Raw genomic sequence first — 22,585 nt, forward strand, 5'->3', positions numbered from 1 at the left:
AGCATCGAAGCAACCAGGTGACAATAGGCTCATTGGGGTGGCGTGTGAAGTCCTTTCTCAGTCCACGGATTTTGTTCATTTTCAAAGATCTATCCACAATGGTTACGATGTCTTGCTCACCTCCTGCTCTTTCAGGACTTCCTGCCCTCCTTGGTGTTTGTGCATGCAGTCTTATTGAGGGGATGGGCACTCCAGTTCCTTGGAGCCACTCCACTGGACCTCCTTCCTTCTCTTCTCTTACATCGCCTGCTTCTTCTACTTCACCCTCCTCCTCTTCTCTTACATTGACTGCTTCCTCTACTACACCCTCCTCCTATATACACTATAATACAATATAAATCAACAATAATTGAGAGAAAGATTGTCCGAGAGCCAAAGGCCTTACGCTAATACTGAAGCCTTGCGTGCAGTCGGGAGCAGCAGCAGCGAGCCGATCCAGCAGGAAACACGTCGAGACAAGAAGAGGGCCGAGGCAGATGACCTGCGCCCTTATATCTGTTCCCTTGAGCAGGAATGATAACAGTACTCGAAAAGGCTCTTGGGGAACGTAGTTCTTCTTCTCTTCCAGACAGGTACCCGGAACTAAAGCATTTGCTCTTTAACTCCCAGTACACTGCATGATGTTGTGATGTGGAATACTGATAACCAAAAATCATAAAACCACGACACAGTAGAATTTGGATTATTTGCTCGCCTTTCTTGAAAACTTCCCCTGCTGTATTGCACCACACAACAATATCATCAATGTACTGCGGGTGCTCAGGAGCACTGCCCTGCTCCAATACAGTCTGGATCAACCCATGTAAAATGGCTGGGCTGTGTTTCCACTCTTGGGGCAAACGGTTCCAGGTATACCGAACGCCCCTCCAGGTGAAGGCAAATTGCGGCCAGCACTCTGTGGCCAGAGGAATGGAAAAGAAGGCATTAGCAATGTCAGTGGTGGCATACCACTTGGCTGCTTTTGACTCCAATTCATTCTGGAGTTTTAGCATGTTCAGTACAGCAGCACTCAGTAGGGGTGTGACTTCATTCAGGCCACGGTAGTCTACCGTCAGCCTCCACTCTCTACAGGCTTTATGCACTAGCCTTATGGGGCTGTTAAAAGGCCAGTGAGTTTTGCTGGTCACTCCCTGACTCTCTGGTTGAGCAATCAACTTATGAATGTGGAGCAAGGAATCCCTGTTGGTGCGGTACTGCCGTCTGTGCATCATTTTTGTGGTAATCGGTACCTGCTGCTCTTTTACTCGTAGTAACCCCACAACAGATGGATCTTTTGACAGGCCAGGCAAAACAGATAGCTGCTTAATGCAGTCTGTGCCTACAGCAGCTATTCCAAAGGCCCATCGATACCCCTTAGGATCCTTGAAATGCCCCCTTCTGAGGTAATCGTATGCATGCAGCCCCTGGGCCAGTCACAATAGGATGCTTTTACCAGTCTTTACCAGTGAGGCTTATTTCAGCCTCCAACACAGTCAATTCTTGAGATCTCTCAGTCACTCCAGAAATATGGATTGATTCTGTTCCTTCATGACTCGAGGGCATTAGAGTGCGCTGTGCACCAGTGTCCACCAGTGCCTTATATTTCTGTGGTTCTGATGTGCCAGGCCATCGGATCCACACAGTCCAATAAACTCTATTATCCCTTTCCCCCCTGTCTGAGGGCAGGGCCCCTCTATTGGTTAACTGTAGTAACTGGAACATTTGCATTGGTGGTTGATCTGTTTTGTAATTCTCTCACCCGTGCTTGTAGTACAGGAGTGGGTTTTTATGCTGCTTCTTCATGTCTTCTCCATGCTCACGTAACTCCACAAGGCGGCACGCGACATAGATTTACTACTGTCATTTGCTTGAGCAGGAAAATGTTTACTTTTAATAGCTGAGATTTTTGATGATACTGGTGAGGAGGAGGGTTCATCACCTTTAGTTAGTTTGATCAGGGATATCTTTCCTTCATGGCTAATAACACTCGTCCCCAGAGGGTTACAACTCCAAAATAGAAAATGATGAACTTCATGAGAAACCATTAAGTTACAAAAAACATAATGACCTTTAATCCTTTATACAGCGCTCCTAAATTAAAGAACAAATTCATAGCTGGGAGTTGCTAAAAGGGAAAAAAAAAAACCCTTCAGTTCATTGTCCAGATTCTGGCAGACCGCCCAGCCTATAATCTAATCTGTGAAGGTCAAAGCTAGCTACAGCGCTCTGCAACTCTAACTTTAAGAAATCCTTTTTTTTTCCTTTTTTTTTTTTTCCCCTGCTAACAGTACAAGGTTCAGATTCGGTTTAGATTGCCCGCATTCTCCACCAATAACTGTCACAGAGTTATCTAGATCTATCTGTGTCCGTGACAGGGGGACAGCAGGCTCACAGGCCCACTGTCCTGAAAAGGAGAGGGGAGAGGGGGGTGTTCATGGTTTACAGGCCGGTTCAGTCCGGTTCTGCGCACATGTTTAGATGCAAACATAAGTAGATTTTCTTTGGCAATTTATTAGTTAGAAAATCATTTCTTGCAATATAAACCAATACAAATGAGAATGAATAGCTGTTCAGAGGTACTGCCTTCTGACAAAGAAAAAACTTGAACTGTTAGTCTATCTAGCTGCTATTTCACTTGTAACTGTTTATAATGATTTTTCTTTCTCTAAGGCATTTTAAAAGTTTGTTATCAGTTTAAACTTAGTTGTGTAGTCTTTTTCCATCATATATATATATATATTTAATGAGTGAAGCTTTTCACTTAATTGTGCAAATTTAAATTCTGTGCTTAAAGGCATAAAGCAAAATTGTGTGGTTGAACATGCACATAAACATGAACAGTATTTTACCTTTTCAACTTTAACCGTTTTAGTTTCAGTAGTAATTTAGTTTTATTCTGTGAAGGTCCCTTATAATGAAATGTATATAAAAACAGAAAGACTCGATCACGAACTAGAGTTTGAGTATGTGTTAAAGTTTCTTTGTAAAATTAGAACCAGCTTTGCAAGAGAATGCCTCTTAACTAAAAGAGTTTATTATTTCTATAATAATCTGTTACCGAAGTTAGGAATATGAACTGCAGGCTGACCTGCTTGATAAGCTTAAAGCATCGTGGAAGTGAAATTTGACAAAAGATACTGTGGAACTCTGGCAAGATGTTCATGTAGAATGAAGGTCTGTAGGAGGGACAAGCTACTGAAGGAATTATGCATCTTGTTTTTCATGGAGTTATGATTGCATCTTCAGCATTACTAATTTTGTATGCTGTTTTTCATTATTTTTCATTATTATTTAAGACTGATTATGAGATTGTACTGGTGTGATTGCAATTTGTCTCTTTTGGAACTTAATCATATGTAGACTGCTCTGTGAGCTTTCGTTGTTCCTGGAGACATTTTTCTTTGGTCACTGTCACTAATCTAAGGATGGATGTTGTTTTCTGCAAATGTTTTTTCATTTTTTAGCTGTTGCTTTTAAACATGCTAATTCTGTATATTTTACTGCCAGTTAAATTTAGTGCAGTGTAACTAGTATTTAATCCATAAATTTATTTTTGAATTAGCTAACATTCTTGAAAATGTTAATTAGGCAACCTTCGAAATATCATGTTAGGAATGAGTATGTATATTGTAACATGCTAAAATAAATATACATTTATTACCAATATACTGTTGCAATGCTCATATTTTTTCCACTTGTATTCAAAACTGTTGGTTAGTTTTATTTTATTTTTAGGGTGTTTTTTTTGTTGTTTTGTTGCTTTTTTTTTTTTAAACTGAGTAGAATAAAACTTGTGTAATGTTTTAGTGGTTTGAAATTGTGAACTATCTTTGATGACTGTTTATCTGAAGAACTGATACTCACCAGTGAAAATCTTTCCATGAAAGTTGCATTAAAAAAACTGCAGAAATGCAAAAAGTATATTTAATCTATTTTCAGCTTTAAGGAGTATTCCTTATATTGATTTTACCTTGGCATATCATTTTTCTTGTGCTGTACTAAAAAGAAATGTTAGAAGAATATTGTTGCTGCCATATGTCTTTAAAAACAATTGAAGTCAAAGGTGCCTAGAAGTGAAATTTCCTTCAGGTGACAGAACAGGTTAGGGAAAACAAATGCCTTGAAGAATTTGTAAGCCACCACCAATATTTCCACTGGTTTCTCCCTCTTGGGGTAAGGGAATTATATTTACTGTGCTGCAGAGAGCAATGAATTAGCAAAGTCATAATACTGTCAGGTAACATTGCTCTTTGAGACCTGATTTAGGGTTTTAACAAATGAGTTTTGATGTTCATTGTTACAGCAGCTGAAATAGTTCTTTTGGCTTAAGCAAACAAGGTTTAGAAACTACTATTATGAAAGCAACTTTATGCAAAATGTTGAAAGTGTTTCACTAATTTTCAGTGTATTTTTTTTTTCTTTTTCCAGTACAGAGTAGAATTTTGAGTATGTTCTTGTTTAATATTATGTTTCTATCTGTGTACAGAAAGCATAGAAACAATGTGGGACCAAGCAAACCTATTTCTCAGCCACGAAGAAACATTGTAGGCTGCAGAATACAGCATGGCTGGAAGGAAGGAAGCGGACCCATAACACAATGGAAGGGCACAGTTCTTGATCAAGTTCCTGTAAATCCTTCTCTCTATCTTATAAAGTATGATGGATTCGATTGTGTGTATGGACTAGAACTGCACAAAGATGAAAGAGTTTCAGCACTTGAAGTCCTTCCAGACAGAGTTGGTAAGTTTTTTTCCTATATATGTTGCCATTTAATAGTTAATGCTCTCCACTAATCTCTCCTGATTTTCCCCCAAGATAATATCAGAACATTTAGATTTTATTAAATCACTTTTTGTCACATTGCAAATAATCCAAATTTTCACACTGTAAAGTTCAAAGTTTACCCTAGTAATTACTTATTTCTAAATGGAATAAGATCTTGTTTTTCTGCAGAGGTCAGTAGCAGTCTCTAGAATGGGGTTAGGGAGGACCAAACTCAACACTTTCATTAATAATTTTATAGAGCTGTTTTGTATTGGCCTCTCTTCCTTCCTTCTCCCTCACAATACAAATATTGAAAATGCAGACATTATTCATTGCTATGGCCTATATTGATCTCTCTTTACCTTGTATTATGATATTTTGATGGACAGTGGTGATAAGAGTGTTAACATGTCAAAATAATTCTTAAAGTTCTGCAGATTTATTATCTTCAGCTCTCTGGAATGGACACTATTTGTTATGTACGTGAATTGACTAACTTCCAAACAAATTTATTTGTGAATTTGGATAAAGATTATTTTTGATGAAGACTTGCATTTGTATTTTTCAATGAACTTACTTATGAACTGCTGTCATTTCAGCTTCATCTCGAATTAGTGATGCCCACCTGGCAGACACAATGATAGGCAAAGCTGTGGAACATATGTTTGAGACAGAGGATGGCTCAAAAGATGAATGGAGGGGGATGGTCTTGGCTCGAGCTCCTATTATGAACACATGGTTTTATATTACCTATGAGAAAGATCCTGTCTTGTACATGTACCAACTCTTAGATGATTATAAAGAAGGTGACCTTCGCATTATGCCTGATTCCAGTAAGTTGGCTGGTTACTTTTTTCTTCTGAAAAGTGGTATCTCTCTTTGTATTCTTGTTTGGCTTATGTTTTACTTATGGAAAAAGAGAGCTGACAAACAAGGGCCTTGATTGTTATTCCCTTTTATACATATATATATATATATTTTAAATATTGTACTCTCCCTTCACTTAATAAGCACTTCTCAGAGAGACAATTTTGTCTTTAAAATAAATTTTTAATTAGATAATTAGTGCTATGCAATCATAGAACCATAGAATAGCTTGAGTTGGAAGAGACCTTAATGACCATTTAGTTCCAACCTCCCTGCCATGAACAGAGATGCCACCCACTAGATCAGGTTGCTCAGGACCCCATCCAACCTGGTCTTGAACACATCCAGGGATGGGACATCCACACCTTCTCTGGGCAGCCTGTTCCAGTGCCTCACCACCCTCTAGGTTAAGAATTTGTTCCTAACATCTGATCTACATCTCCCCTCTTCTAGTTTAAAACCATTCTCCCTTCTCCTATCAGTCCATGTAAAAAGTTGCTCCTGACATGTGGAATCAAACTCTATCACCACAAAGTAGTTATAAAAGCAGGTATGTTTTAATCAGCGCTGCGCATACACCCTGGTGCAAGGGGGATAGCTCCACCTAGCTTGCACACTGTAGGGCAAAAGCTTGGTACAGATATAGGCAGAACTAATACATAATCAATGGTTTTCCCAGAATTCATATACATATTCATTACATTTCCGAGAACTCCTTAGCATATGGTCCCTCCCCCTTGCGCACGCATCATGAGCAGTGGGGGTCTCCTCCTGGTGGTGGTGGGATGAAGGCTCATCGTCTTACTTCCTGTAAACTTTCAACCCTGCGGGAGGGGTAGCCCCCAAACCAGTTCTAACTTGCTCTGTGGACATCTCATCACCTCCTTGCCCGGTGTCCTTGAGCTGTTCTCAAACCCTTATCTTTATGTCCTCCACCCCCTGCATTGTCCTAATCCCAGCTTGTTGCTATCCCATTCTTCTAGTGGCCTCTGCATATTTGCTTCTGTAAACTATCTCTATCTTTTATCCTTAGTTTCTGCAGACCCTTTATTACTCTCCAATTTCCTAGTTTCTGTGAACCTTTTCTTACTCTTCACTCCCCTTCTTGCTTATAAGCCCTCTTCAAGTACTGGAAGGTCACAATGAGGTCTCCCCTCTGGACCCGCTCTGACAGTTCCAGTCTTTCTTGTGCTGGGGGCCTCAGACCTGAATGCAGTACTCCAGATGGGGCCTCACAGGAGTAGAGCAGAGGAAGACAATCACCTCCCTCGCCCTGCTGGCCACCCCTCTTTTCAGCCCAAGGTACAGTTGGCCTTCTAGGCTGCAAGTGTACACTGCTGACTTCTGTCAAGCTTTTCATCCACCAGAACCCCCATGTCCTTCTCTGCAGGGCTGCTCTCCATGAATTCTTCTCCCAGTTTGTATTCATTTCTGGGACTGTCCTGATCAGCTGCAGCACCTTTCACTTGGCCTTGTTGAACCTCATTCTGTTCATGTGGGCCCAATTTTCAAGCTTGTCTAGGTCCCTCTGAATGGCATCCCTTCCTTCTGTTGTATCAACTGCATCACTCAGCCTGGCATCATCTGAAAACTTGATGAGAGTGCACTTGATATTACTGTCCATTTCACCAACTCAGATGTTAAACAATATTGGTCCCAATACAGAACCCTGAGGGACGCCATTTGTAACCAGTGTCCACTTGGACATAGAGATGTTGACCACAACTCTCCAATTTAGAGATAAGGATGACATATAGGACCATTTTGAAGGCCTTACAGAAGTCCAGGTAGATAACATCAGTTGGTCTTCCCTTGTCAAATGATGCCATCACTTCATCACAGAAGGCCATCAGATTCACATAAGTTGTCCTTGGTGAAGCCATGCTGGCTATTGCAGATCAACTCCTTGTCTTGTATGTGCTTTAACATTTCTTCCATGACCTTCTCAGGAACAGAGGTGAGGCTCACTGGTCTTTAGTTCTTTGGGTCTTCCTTTCTACCCTTCTTAAAAATTCAAGTGAAGTTTCCCTTTTTCAAGTCACCAGGGACTTCACCTGAGAGCCATGACTTCAAATATAGAATCATAGAATCGCTAAGGTTGGAAAAGACCCACAGGATCATCCAGTCCAACCATTCACCCATCACCAATGGTTCTTGCTACACCATGTCCCTCAACACAACATCCAAACGCTCTTTGAACACCACCAGGCTCGGTGACTCCACCACCTCTCTGGGCAGCCCATTCCAGTGCTTGACCACCCTTTCAGAGAAGTTGTATTTCCTAACGTCCAGCCTGAATCTTCCCTGGCGCAGCTTGAAGCCATTCCCTCTAGTCCTACCACTAGTCACACGACAGAGGAGGCTGACCCCCAGCTCACTACAACCTCCCTTCAGGTAGTTATAGAGAGCAATAAGGTCTCCCCTGAGCCTCCTCTTCTCTAGACTGAACAATCCCAGCTCATTCAGCCGCTCCTCATAAGGCCTGTGCTCCAGATCCCTCACCAGCTTTGTTGCCCTCCTCTGGACACGCTCCAGGGCCTTGATGTCTTTCTTACAGTGAGGGGCCCAAAACTGGATACAGTACTCAAGGTGCAGCCTCACCAGTGCTGAGTACAGGGGGGACAGTTACTTCCCTGTTCCTGCTGGCCACACTATTTCTGATACAAGCCAGGATGCCATTGGCCTTCTCGGCCTCCTGGGCACACTGCTGGCTCATGTTCAGTCTAGCGTCAATCAACACCCCCAGGTCCATTTCCTCTACGCAGTCTTCCAGCCACTCTGGCCCAAGCCTATATGATGGAGACTGTCTTGGCAACTACATCAGCCAGTTCCTTCAGGACCCTGGGATGCATGTTGCCTGACCTCATACACTTGTACATGTTCAGTCTCGTTAGAACATCTTAGACTTGCTCTTCTCTTACATTGGGAGGGATTTTGCTCCTCCAGTCCATGCCTAGAGGTTCAGGGATGTGAGAGACGTGAGAAGCCTGACTACCAGTGAAGACTGAGGCAAAGAACTTGTTGAGTACCTCAGCCTTCTCCATGTTTGTTATGGCCAGTTTTCCCTTCTCATTTATCACAGAGGTTGCACTCTCCTTGGCCTTTCTCTTCTGACCAATGTACCTGTAGAATCCCTTGTTATTTTTCACATCCTTTGCCAATTTCAGTTGCATCCATGCCTTGGCTTTTCTGATCTCATCTCTACACATCCAGACAGCAGCCCTGTACTCACTCTTCCTAGGGCACATGTCCCTGCTTCCACTGCCTGTGCATTTCCTTCTTACACCCCAGTTTGACCAGCAGGTCCTTGCTCAGCCATGCCAATTTCCTGCCTCCCCTACTTGATTTCTTACACATGGAAATGGAGAACTTTTACACTCTAGGAAAGGTGTCCTTAAATGATTGCCACCTCTGTTCAGTTCCTTTGTCCCTAAGGACAGTTTCCTAGGGTATTTCTCCCACTAATCACTAATTCTTTAAACAGCTGGAGGCCTGGTCTTCTGAAGTTCAGGGTCCTGACTTTGGTCTTTTCCAGGCACATATTCCTTGAGATCATGAACTCAACTAGGGCATGGTTGCTACAGCCCAGACTGCCTCCAATCTTAAACTCTTTAATGAGTTCATCTGCATTGGTGAGCACCAGGTCCAGTAATGCTTCACCTCTGATTGCTTTTTTTAATACCTGGACCAGAAAGTTATCCTCAGTGCACTCAAGGAGTCTACTGGTTTGCTTACAGCCTGCTCTTTTGCTTTCCCAACAGACATCCAGCTGGTTTAAATCCCCCATTAGGATGAGAGCCTATCTGTGGGATGCTTCTTGTAGTTGAAGCAAGAAGGCCTTATCTACAGGCTTCCCTTGATCAGACCCCAAGATCTCCTTCATTGGTCCGATCACTAATTTTTACCCACAAGCTCTTAACCTGTTCATGGCTGTTTCTCAAAGGCAGCTCTTTGCAATCTTTGCAAGGAAAAAGATGTCCTTCCCACTCCTAAAGAAACAAATAAAGCTCTTTCAGAGTTGGCATCTCCAAATAATTTGTTCTCTGTAAAACCTTAAAAATGATTGTAAGGTATTTTAAAATTCTGCTTTGCTTTCTTCCACCTTTAGAAAAATAAGGGAAGAGGCCTATATGCTTTCCACATTTAAGAATTAATTGGTTTTAATGTGCTCTTTTTTCCCTCACACTCATCCTGAGACTATCTTCTATTTATCTCTGTTTCTAAGAGACACCAAAGTATGAGCTACCTTTCCTGAATCTGGATCTTTTTCAGATAATGTGAATTGCGTTCCTAAGGATACTTTTGGTTAGATTTTTACTAGAAAAAAATATGTATATTATTTGCTAGAAAAGCAAATAATATAGTTAGACTTCAGCAACAGTATTAATTTCAGTGGGAAGTTAAAAGGTCTTTTAACAGCTTTATTGATTAAGGAGGTTACACTTAGAAGATGTGTTTTTGTTACAGTGGCATGCTTACATTGACATTTTGAATACAGCATGTGGGGAAAGGGAGGTCTAGCATTCTGACTTTTTTGTTAGAGAGACTCAGTGCCTTGTTCTGCTGGGGGCTTAAATTCAATTATCTATAAATATGTTCTGTAACTAGTGTGTGAACCTTCATGTCAATATTTATTTTTCTAGCCAAATGAAGTGATATTTTTGACTTCATAAAATTAAAGATAGCATTACCTTAAAGAAAAACTGTACTTTCTAAAAGCATGGCAATAGTTAGGTGTTTGAACAATTCATTTTAGGCATGCTCTGCATTTTAAACTTGTAATTATTTCTTATAACTTGTAAAGAAGATTGCAGTTTTCTATACTGGAAAAAAAATTCATAAATGTCTACCAAAGTACATTATATTTTTGTATTACAGATGATTCGCCTCCAGCAGAACGGGAACCAGGTGAAGTTGTGGACAGCCTGGTAGGCAAACAAGTGGAGTATGCCAAAGAAGATGGATCAAAAAGGACTGGCATGGTCATTCATCAAGTTGAAGCCAAACCATCTGTCTATTTCATCAAATTTGATGATGATTTCCATATTTATGTCTATGATTTGGTGAAGACATCCTAGATATCGTCATGAAATTTTGCCAAATTTGTGGAACTATTAAATGTAAAATTTGTAGACAAAGACTTGACTGCTTTTCAGTTAAATGAAAGCTTAAATGTCCCTGTGAACACAGTCTCTGCTAGCAAACCTGTTTTGTTCTGAATGTTACAAACATTTATGTGAATGTGACAAATTTTGCATAAGAAAACTCAATTTCTTGATGAAAGTCAATATATTTGGGTAAGAGGGAGTTAAAAGCATAGAACAGCTGCAAAATCAAGCTGTGTAAAGTCAATTTAATATTGTAATCTAATTGTTTTCATAGATTTTTAACATTTTCTTCAGTGTTACACTCACCTCTTCAGCTGACACATGCAAATGTAGTTTTCTATTTTTTATGTCTTCTTTTGTAACATTACAATTAATTTCTTTGCTGCTGGCAGTCCTTGTTTTCCAGGTTGAGTCCGAGGTGACTTTTCTCAAAGATTTGAATGGTTTATGAAGCAGTAAGGAGTGCCTAACCCAAGTAACATAAATTTACTGTATTTCTAGGCTTTTTTTTTTTTTTTTTTTTTTTTTTTACATTAAGCTTTTTAAGAACTTTCAGTACATGGAAACAATTGTGCATTTTTAGTAGTCATGGGGCAATAAGATATCAAGTGTTTGACTTATACACCTTTCAGTGAAAAGGCATTGAAGTGTAAAAATATATTTAATCTGTATAACCGATTCATTAGAAAATGCAGATTAATGGCCCATTTTTACAAGTTGTAGAAACCAGTAAAATAGACACAAAAAAGCCACCTTCAATCCTAAATGTTGTACTTTCTTTTGTTATACGCATTTCTTAGCAAAACCCAAGTACTTGGTGCCACAAGTTTAATAGTATATATACTATTAAAGACTTCAGTCTATGCATTGTCAATCAGTAGTCTCCCATTTAATGTCAGAACCTACCAAACTGGATATCTGTAGACTTAAAAGCCTAACAGTAGTTAATGTTTTACATGGTAAATACAATCTCAAGGGTGGGGATAGAGTCCTCTTACTTTGAAGACCTCCTTTAGAGAAGAAGTATTTATTGCCTTCTACTCAGTCTGCAGATGATTCTGTTTGAATCTCACACCCAGAGGAGTGAGATTCGAACCCATGCCTCCATGGGAGACTGTGACCTGCAGCCTTCTTGCTTTTGTTCTCAACCATCTTGGTTCAAGAAGATATGTTCCCAATATATTGTTTTTCTGACTTATACCATGTAAGGAGTCTCCAAACAAATCTACAGCTTAAACCTGTTGTTGCCTTTTGTGGTGTACTTGCTTAGAGGTATGCTGTTAACATGAATTTCATTCTATGAGCAGTAGAGTTCTGCATGCTAGTGGTGTACTATCTAATGGAAGCTATAGGCAATCTCAGTGGTTCAGTCATCTGCATTAGACTGTGGATGTAAATAGCAGCCAAATCCTTTCACAGTTTTAATCTTTCAAGATGGTTGTAAATCAAGGTTAGGATTTCATTGTTTTTTAAGTTTAGCAGCTTTTAAAAGCATCAGAATTGCAACAAGACAACAAAATTGCACAGCAACAAAATTGTCATGTTACTTTAGAGCAGGGCTCTACAAGCTTCCAAGTACAGCTTCACAGTAATACAGTATGTGAAGACAGTTAACACTACTGATGGAAAGAAGGAATACATAGATATATACAACCTTATGCTGTTAGTGGAAGGATTCAGTAGAGGTGCTATTAATCAAAGATCAAAGGTCTGACCTCTATTCTGAGTATTCTTGATATCAGAGTCAGTGGTTTCAGCCCCTTTCTGTCCTTTTCTTTGCCTGAGTTCATATTTTAGCCTTAAGGCTTGTGCTTCATTATGCTATTGAATGGTAATACCGTATAAATACGATACCTTAATTCTTTGTCTCTTGCTACTATATTACATTCTGTCCAGTATTTCATCATGGGCAACCCAAGGCAGGTAACTGTATTTCAGTTCACAGCTTCTCAATCCAGTACTTAAGCACTAAGTACCTGAGTTGCAAATTTTCCTTCTGTTTCGAACAAAGTGAGCAGATTTGCAACACAGTGCTTTCATCCTGCAGATCTGTTATGTGCTTTCTATTGACTCTTAGAGTCCTGCATGTAAATCTTAAAGCTGAGCCTGGCTCCATGAGCCCCAGTTAATATTTGTGGCACAAGAATGAGTGAGTGTACTGATTATACACAAGATACATGAATAACTTGGTACAAGGAATTTTGGGCTATACGTCTAAGGAATACAAGATTTGTTTTGAAATAGCTGAGGTTTAGGTCTACTGGAACATTTTTAGCATTAGGCTTGCATTTGTGGGTTTTATGCAAACCATTCTAATATATCAGGTATTTTGATAATTAGAATATAATCTATAAACTGTCAAATTTCTGGTTGTTTTTAGATGTCACTGTTGTCTGTTACACAGGTTTTTTCTTTTCATCTTTTTTCTTAAGGTTTGGGTTTTTTTTTGTTTGGTAGGGTTATTTTTTTTCTTTTGTTTTTGTTTGATAGCTTAAGAAACACATTTTTGAGGCTTGAGACTAATTCCACTCCCTGACATCTGCTTTGGGCTTTGTTTTAGGATAATGCTTCAGATCTGCATGCAGTGCTTTTGTTAACCTGGTAACTAATTGTTGACCCCTTGTTCTAGAGGTTCAACATTGCTTTCCAAATTTATCATAGAGCTTGTGATGGCACATTACATGGATCTTTGGATAAAAGTTATTGGCCTCTCTCATTTACCTGCTGTAGTACTGTTGTATATTGTGTGTGTGTGTGATGTCAAGCTGCCATGTAAAACTTTTTAAAACTAAAAAAAAAAAATTAAATCCAGGCCATCCTTCTCTGCATGCTTAGAAAGTTAGAACATTCAATGTAACAAACTAAAATTGCATGTTATAATGTTTAGATTTGGGTTTTGTTCTGGTTTTTTTTTTTCTTTCTTTTGTTTTGCTTTTTTTTGGGGTGGGGGAGGGGGGTTGTTCTTTTTTTGTGAATTTGCTTATTGTGCTGTTTAAATGGTTGTTAGTAGGATTAAATGCACTGGTGAGGCAAACATAGTGCCAACGGAAGGTAATTTTCCAGTTGTATGTGTCATACAGCATTTGAAGGGATCATGTATTCTGTTCAAGAATAAATAGAATCACAATGGATTAGTAGAACACTACTTTTTTTCTTCTTTTGAATGGCAAACCCTAAACTAAGTTGGACTATGTGAGGACTGAAATCCTTTGGGGAAAGTCTTACTTATTACAATAGGTAGAAGCCTTCTTTAAATTAATTATTTTAAAAGGGAGGCTTTATTTTCAGACAGAATATATTACACTTGTTTTGGGGGAAAATATGGTAAAAGCAGTTTTTGGTTCCTTGAAAATGCTGTGCTTTTTGTATTTTACATCATTCATTAGTGCAATTTGGATGGTTCTTGGTATGTGTATAGTTCAGAGGTCTTTGTATTCAGATTATAGAATTAGGTAATGACTTCATCTTTAGAGCTCAGTTTCATTATTTTTATTTTATTTTGAACAATTTAGACAGTTCCCTGTTTTCTGCATTTATAAGTATGAATACTTTAAATCTGTTACTTAATTCTGTAAGTAATTTTTATAATTATGATGTAACTCTATCCTTAAAACATTTAAAATAAATCCTTTATGTGCAACTCATGACTGCAAATTTTGTTTGCATGAGCAAAATGTAGTGATGTGACTTCAGGTTGTGAAAAGGCAGTTTCTTCAGGTTTGTTTGTTTGTTTTAGTTAAAAACAACTTAGTATTTTAATGTTGAGTCACGTATGCTGGTATAAAGCTTTCCCCTATGAAATAAGTTTCCTTGCTAAGCCAAAACCTTTTTTCTTCTTTGTCAAGTCCGTAGGAACATCAAAGATAGAATTTGACTGAGATAAAGCATAATATTTAAATTGTATTTTACCAAAGGCAGAAAAATTCCTCTTCAGAAGGTTATGCAAGTCTGTGGAGAGCCTCTAATTCCAGAACATACTAAAGCTCACACTGTTAGCAGCAGTTCAGCAGTGTTTGTCAGTGTTTACTTCAAAGCAGACAAATGTATCAGTTAATATGCTTAACAAAAAACTGAATTTTATTTTACTCACTAAAAAAAAAAAAGTAGAATTGTTCCAAAATGGAGGTGATGAGTAATGAAGAGAATAATACCACAGTGCTGTGAATTTTCTTATGACACATAAGTTCTTCATATTAATCATTTTTTATGTCATTAAATGTAAATTGCCAAACTTGACTTTGGATGCTGAAAAAATGAGATTTTCCTTTTTCTAACACTTTTTAAAATATAGATAGGACAGTTTTATATGGCTACTCCAAAATATATTTTTGGCACCAAGTTGCCAACATCTCTGGACAGTGGAAAGGAGTGTACCCTCACTAAATTCATGGATGATACTGGGAGCAGTTAATGATACAACAGAGGGTTGTGTTGCCATTCAGAGGGACCTGGACAAGCTGGAGAAATGGGCTGACAGAACCCATATGCAGCTTAATAAGGAGGAGTGCAAAGTCCTGTACCTGGGGAAGAACAACCTCAGGCATCAGTACAGGATGGGTAGACACTCAACTGCAAAGTAGTATGGCAGAAAAATACTCGAGGGGTCCTGGTGGACACCGAGTTGAACATGGGCCAGCAATTTGCCCTTGCTGTAAAGAAGGCTAACGGTAGCCTGGACTGCATTAGGTAAAGTACTGCCAGCAGGTCAAGAGAGGTGATCCTTCCCCTCTGTTCAACACTGGTGAGGCCACACCTCACCAGTATTATGTACAGTTCTGGGCTTCCAAGTGTAGGAAGTCAGGAAATTAAGGCAAGAGACCAGCATGGCTGAACCAGTACTTGATGGTCAAACAAGTACAAGGAGAAAATGCACAGGCAGTGGAAGCAGGGACAGGTACCCTGGGAAGCGTATAGGGATGCAGCTAGGCTGTGTAGTGATGGGGTCAGGAAGGCCAAGGCCCAACTGGAACTGGACATGGCAAGGGGTGCAAAGAAGAGCAAGAAAGGCGTCTACAGGGATGTAAACCAGAAAAGGAAATTCCAAGTGTGTGTTATCCCCCCTAAGGAGCAATACAGGCAGACTTGTAACAATGGGCAAGGAGAAGGCTGAGGTTCTCAACAACTTTTTCCCTCAGTCTTTCCTGGTGATTGCTCTTCACACAGCCCTCTAGTAGATCAGAAAGTGGGGATGGGGAAGCAATGTCCTTCCCATTGTAAGCAAAGATCAGGTTCATGACCGCTTAAAGAACCTGAACACCCACAAGTCCATGGGTCCCAATGAGATGTATCCCAGAGTCCTGAGAGAATCGACTGACATAGTGGCCAAGTCACTCTCAATTATATTTGTCATGGTGGTCAGGTGAAGTCCATGGTGACTGGAAAAAAGGCAATGTTGCAACCATTTTTAAGAAGGGTAGAAAGGACGACCCAGGGAATGACCAACCTGTCTATCTCACCTCTGTGCCTGTGGGAATACAAGAAAGACTATTCAGAGCAGCAGCAGCTGTGGAGCAAGATAAACAGCATGAAAAAGCAACACTGAGAACCAAGGACACCTCCTGAAGAAGAGAAAAACAAAGTCAAGTAAGCTGTGTGATGGCCACGTGATGACAACTATGACTGGAGGAAGAGAGCGTGGCTAGGAATGACTCATGCCTCTAATTGGATAAGTGCCTGCGTGCACAGTTAAGGAGTGTTTGTGAAATGTTTTGTTGACATGTAAAGGTGGGTGGGAAAGTTAAAAGAGAAAACTTGTGAATGTATATAAGGGATGTTAGAACCTGTAATGAACGATTTGGATCGTTCACATCTCAGTCCATGCATCAGACGCTGCAAATGGCACCCACCATGTGGAGCAAATCAAGACAAGGCTGAGCGAGCCCAATCCGGTAGTGTCACCCAACTGAACTACGGAGAGATTGTTTTGCGCGAGCCCACACCGTTCTGCAGGACAGAAGGTGAGCAGTTGAAAACTACGGGGAGTTCACTGACGAAGGAGCAAAGTAAATCTCAAAGTATTACAGATAGTTTTAAAGTTTCAGAATTGGCCTGTATCTACCTCAGCATTAGCTACTTTTCTTAAATGGATAAGCAAAAATGTCCCTGAATTTCCGAAAGCTGGGTTTTCTCTTGATGGGAAACTTTGGGACAAAATTGGTACAAAAGTCTGGGAGGCTTCTACTACTAAAGACAAAATGGCTGTGAAACTTTTACCTGTTTGGCACCAAATAACGGAAGGGCTTAAACAAATTCGACAAGGACGGACAAATTCTTCCAACTGTTCCTCAACGCCCCCACCCCCACCGCTGCCCCTCCTGCCCGGACCCGATCCGCGGCTCCAACCCCACCCCTGGCCGGGGAGAAGAAAAATCGCGTCCCACTGCCGTCCACGGCCCCACCCTCGGTCCTTCGCTGCGTCACTCTCTCCCTCCGCATCGCCCCCGTCGCTCACCGTGACGCTGCCGCCCTCCGCTCCGCCCCCGTCGCTCACCGTGACGCTGCCGCCCTCCGCTCCGCCCCCGTCGCTCACCGTGACGCTGCCGCCCTCCGCTCCGCCCCCGTCGCTCACCGTGACGCTGCCGCGCTTGACCCCGCCCACGTCCCTTGCTGCTGCGTCTCTGCCGCCCGCCTGTAACTTGGTTAAAGACAAGGATGAACCGGAACCAAAGGATCTTTTTGATCCTGGTCCAGTAGATCTGGAGGACGAACTGAACATTTTCCCTCCTGATGATAATTTGAAGGGGGCGGGAAGGAAAAAAATTGTTGCTTCTGCAGCGTACTATGGTGCTTTAGAGCAACGCAGAAAAGAAGCAATATTACAGGGTGATGCTGATACATTGCAAGCTTTTCCTATGATGTATCATGCAAATCAGCTCCTCTGGTGTGAATCCCTGCCTTATGAGGTGGTGAAGGAGCTAAGGAAGTCGGTGAGAGATTATGGAATACAGTCTGCCTTTATTTATAATCTTTTGGTTGCAATCGGTGGCAGTTATGACCCCTCATGACTGGAAAATTTTGTTACAAATGATTCTGTCTCCCATGCAATACACTGTGTTTATGACTGAATACCGAGAACAGGCTACCATCCAGGCTATTAATAATTTGGATAATTTAAATCATATTGGCATGAAGGAACTCATGGGAGAAGGAGTCCGGGCAACACCTCAAACCCAGGCACAGAAGGATAGACAATGCCTTGAACAAATTAAGACTTCGGTGTTACATGCTATCCGTCACATACCTGATACTTATTAATCTAATGCCTCATTTACGTCAATTAAGCAGGAGGCTGCCGAGCCCTACGTTAAATTTCTTGACCATTTACAAAATACACTAGTGAGAAAGGGGGGGACTTGATTCGACTTGATTCTGCTTGATGAAAGGGGGGTTGATTCTGCGATGCTGCTTGGACGGTTTAGATTCTGCTTACTCTGATAGAATAGAAAGGGGGTCTGGGTTCTGCTTATAGCTTAAATTCCACAAGAGCACTCTTTTGCAGCAAAGGTTCTGCTTAGTGCTTAAATTCCACAGGAGCATTCTTTTGCGGCAAGAAACACATAGGTACCAGTCTCCTTGTCAGCAAGATAATGAGGAAGGCATGAACCTAGTCAGCAAGAATTAGGATAGCGAGGAGAAAAGTAGGCTAAAGTTCAAGAAGACGCAATGAGGAAGAGTGTTTACTTCGTCCCAAGAGACCACCAGATGGGGATGTGACCACCCAGAGGAGTATACAACGCATGCACCGGGGGGGAGGGACTTGATTAATGAATATGTAGTGGGGTTCGACGCAACCTGTTGAATATGTATGAACTTGACTTACAAATATGTAACATTTCTGTTGACCAGTGTGCAAGTTAGGTGGAGCTATCCCCCTTGCACCCGGCGTCTGTACATTCGTCTGAATAAACGCTGCCTAACTTATCTTTGGGTTATAGAGTTTGATTCCACAAGTCACTAGAGAGACAAGTGGAAAATTGAGCCACCCAGAATGTTTTGCTTAAGCAATTAGCAGTAAAAAATGCAAATGCAGATTGTTGAAAGGTTTTACAGTCCTTAAAGAATGCAGATCCATCCATTACTGACATGATTAAAGCCTGTCAAGATGTAGGCATGGAAAGTCATAAAATGGCCTTGCTAGCAGACATGCTGGCATCCTGACTTGATGCAGGGACAGCTCAAAAAATGAAGTGTTACGATTGTGGGGAACCCGGTCATGTACAAAGGGACTGTAAAAAGCCTAAGTGAGCAAATAAAAAGGCTTGTGCTATTCCAGCTCAATCCTGTCCCTGGTGTAGGAGGGGGCTACGCTGGGTGAGAGAATACTGATCTAAACTTCCTGTTGCTGCACAGCCCTTCGATCTGTAGGGAAACGGGATGAAAAGCATGAGACCGTGCACTATGACAACAAATATGGTCCCAAATTGGCCGGCCACTGCCTAGCCAGCTCACTCAGACCAGCCACCACCAGCAACGCAGGAGTGGATTTGGCCACTGCCCAGTCAGTGACGCTGACTGATACCACTGTGACTCTTATTCCAACAGGTGCAATGGGCCCCCTTGGGGATGGGCATAGTGCCCTCTTGTTAGGACTTTTTGTTTTACCAGGAGTTCTAGATGCTGACCACACTGGGGAGATTAAGATAGTGGCATGGATACCCTCCCCCCCGCTTTATTACCAAAGGCCAGAAAATAGCACAATTAGTCCCTTTTCATTCTATGGCTGAACCTGGCATTGGGGACCAAACTGGTGGATTTGGGAGCATGAACAAACCTGCCATGCTATGAACTACACAAGTGTCAAAAGACAAACCATTATTACCGTGCTTAGTAAATGGCTGACAGCTATTAGGCCTAGTGGATACCAGAGCTGATGTTACTGTCTTTAAGTCAGTTGAATGGCTCTTTGAATGGTGTCACAGAGTTATCTCTAGATCTGAGTCAATGACAGGGGCACAAAGCCCAGGAAAAAAAAAAAAAAAAGGACAAAATAGAGAGGGGAAAAAAAAACTACCCCACCTTTTGCAGAGCAGCCTGCCCTGGATTGAAGGGCAAAATCAGGTCCCTGTAGTACAGAAAGAAGGGCCTCATAGCAAGAAAAGAGAAAGCAGCTTCACAAGGTAGACATAAGGGGCAAATAGAGATAGTTTATGTAGAGAGTATTAGAAAACATGGGATTCCAAGCACTTTCACAGGCGCTAGGTCTGGAATAACAAGGAGAGTGAAGGCCATAAAGATAAGGACCGGAGAACAGCTCGAACACATTTGGCAGGGAGGTAATTAGATGTCTGAAGTGCAAGCTGAAACCAGTTCGGGGGATGCCCCCCCTTCGGGGTCAGAAGTTTGCAGCGAGGAAGACTACGAGCCTTCACCATCACGACCTACTACGCATGCGCAAGGGGGGGGGAGGGACTGTATGCTAATGGGCTCTTGGGAATGTAGTGAATATGTATCCGAATTCCTGTCAACTACTGATTATGTATTAGTTTCACCTATATCTATAGCATGATTTCTTCGGACGGTGTGCAAGTTAGGTGGAACGATCCCCCTTGCACCAGGGTGTACGTGCGTCACCAATAAACACATACCTGCTCTATATCCTTACTGGCTATAGGGTCTGATTTCCGCACGTCAGAATGGGCCATGTGCTTTGGGAGAGGGAGAGAGGGGGAAGGGTAGGGAAATAGCAGATGAGTCTAAAAAAAAATAACAACAGTAACGATCTGAGGAGGAATGGTAATTTACTAAAACCAACAAAATCAAAGAAAATGAGAGAGAAAAGAGTGTCCAAAATACGAGGTCTTACACTAGTAGACTGCAGGGGAAGCACGTGCTTTTCTCCGCTGCAAACTGAGAGAGAGCGAGTAAGCGAGAGGGAGAGCGGCTGGTGTCCTGCCAGGAGCTCCACCTTTCTTCCTCTTCGCTCCAGGTCCTTCGGGAATGCCACTCCTCCCCTCCCCTCCGAGAACCCAAAATGCCCAAAAAAGGCACTCCACGGAACCAGAACATTAACTCTTTAACTCCCACTGTTTTACATGATGTTCTGATGTGGAATACCGACAGCAAAAATCACAAAACCACAACAAATGGCCACTAAAAGACCCTAATTCTGCTATTGTAAGAGTTGGGGGCTTGCAGCAGCCCAAAGTGCCTGAATTTTATCTTTTGAAGGACCTGATGGTTGCATTGCTCACACTGCTCCTTACATCTTGCCAGTTCCCTGTACTTTGTGGGGTCATGATTTCTTAAGTCAATGGGGCATGATTTCGCAGACAAATTTTCCATAAGGGCCATTGATTAGCAGCAACCTATACCCCTAACTTGGAAATCAGAACAACCTATTTGAGTATATCAGTGGCCCTTAACAGAGGAAAAGTTGCTGCATTTACATGAGCTAGTTCGAGAACAGCTAGCTGCTGGTCACATAGTGCCTACTACTAGTACTTGGAATACTCTAGTCTTTGTTATCCTCAAGAAGAGATGAAAATGGAGGCTTTTACAGGACTTGAGTGCTGTCAATGCAGTAATTGAGCCCATGGGGGTGTTGCAGTCTGGTCTTCCTTCGCCTTCAAGCGAATAGCAGTCACTGATTTAAAAGACTTTTTTTACCATTCGACTTCATCCAAAAGATGCACCACAATTCACTTTCTCAGCACCCTCCATCAACCAACAAAGCCCTGCTCAGTGGTATCATTGGGCTGTGTTACCACAAGGAATGCTTAATAGTCCAACAATATTTCAATTGACTGTACCAAATTCATTACAACCAGTATGAAAAGCTAGACCTCATGTCCTTACTTCCTCATTCTTCCACTGGACAAGCTATCACTGAGCATACTCATCAAACACTGAAATCCATTCTTAATAAACAAAAAAGGGGGAATACGGGAGACACACCGCAAAAAAGATTATGTAAGGCTTTGCTTGTGCTGATTTTTTTGAATCGTGATCGTGCAAATACAACTCGTGTGGATCGTCATTTTGGGACCTCCCCAATGCTCAAGGAACGGCCAATGGTTAATGTTCAGAATATGGCCACAGTGACATGTGGAATCAAACTCTATCACCACAAAGTAGTTATAAAATCGGGTATGTTTAATCAGTGCTGCACAGATGCTGGGTGCAAGGGGGATAGCTCCTTGTAACTTGCACACCATAGGGCAAAAGCTTGGTACAGATATAGGCAGAACTAATACATCATCAATGGTTTTCCCAGAATTCGGATACATATTCATTACATTTCCGAGAACCCCTTAGCATACGGTCCCTCCCCCTCATGCATGCATCGTGAGCAGTGGGGGTCTCCTCCTGGTGGTCGTGGGATGAAGGCTCATCATCTTTCTTCCTGTAAACTTTTGACCCTGTGGGAGGGGTAGCCCCCAAACCAGTTCTAACTTTCTCTGTGGACATCACGATATGTTTGGCCTCATCTCAAGGCAGAAAATAGCATCCAGCCTTTATAACGACTGGGATTGTGTGCTTCTTTCTTAGTGGTATTGCTTTGTGACTTGTACTGGAAATAACAACGTTAGTAATGATATGACATAGTGGATAATTTTCCTGTGTTACCAATGCAGTCTGAAGAATTAGAATTATTAGGCATTATCTAGGTTGCTGTGTTCTTCTTCTATTTTAGTAGTAAATCAAATGTGAATTAGACAGGATTTGATGTAACCAGTGCTGAAATCTACAGGAATAGCTCTTTCAATCTATTAGTAATGCTCACTTGTGATGCTATCAGCCTATCAATTAGCCTTTTCTTAATTTGCGAAGACAAAACCTGGAAAGGAATCCCAGGCAAAGGGATGACCCTGTATTATAGAATGATTAACTCTCTTTCATCTCACTAATCAGGATTTTTAAAATATGGC

At 41.3% G+C, this 22,585-nt stretch overlaps 1 protein-coding gene across 10 annotated transcripts in view; it reads left to right on the plus strand.

Moving 5' to 3' along the window:
- The window catches only part of SPIN1L (spindlin 1 like), a 168,630-nt gene extending 154,272 nt beyond the window's left edge, over positions 1-14,358 (plus strand). For all 10 annotated transcript variants that reach the window (XM_040655158.1, XM_040655160.1, XM_046905103.1 and 7 more), the window contains 3 exons: positions 4,466-4,719; positions 5,343-5,576; positions 10,489-14,358. In XM_040655158.1, the coding sequence (XP_040511092.1) occupies positions 4,466-4,719; positions 5,343-5,576; positions 10,489-10,688 (688 nt within the window). In that variant the 3' untranslated portion in view covers positions 10,689-14,358. The remainder of the gene's footprint in view (positions 1-4,465; positions 4,720-5,342; positions 5,577-10,488) is intronic.
- The last annotated feature ends 8,227 nt before the right edge of the window (positions 14,359-22,585 follow it).

This window comes from Gallus gallus, chromosome W, assembly GCF_016699485.2.
Source record: "Gallus gallus isolate bGalGal1 chromosome W, bGalGal1.mat.broiler.GRCg7b, whole genome shotgun sequence".
Lineage (NCBI taxonomy): Eukaryota > Metazoa > Chordata > Aves > Galliformes > Phasianidae > Gallus > Gallus gallus.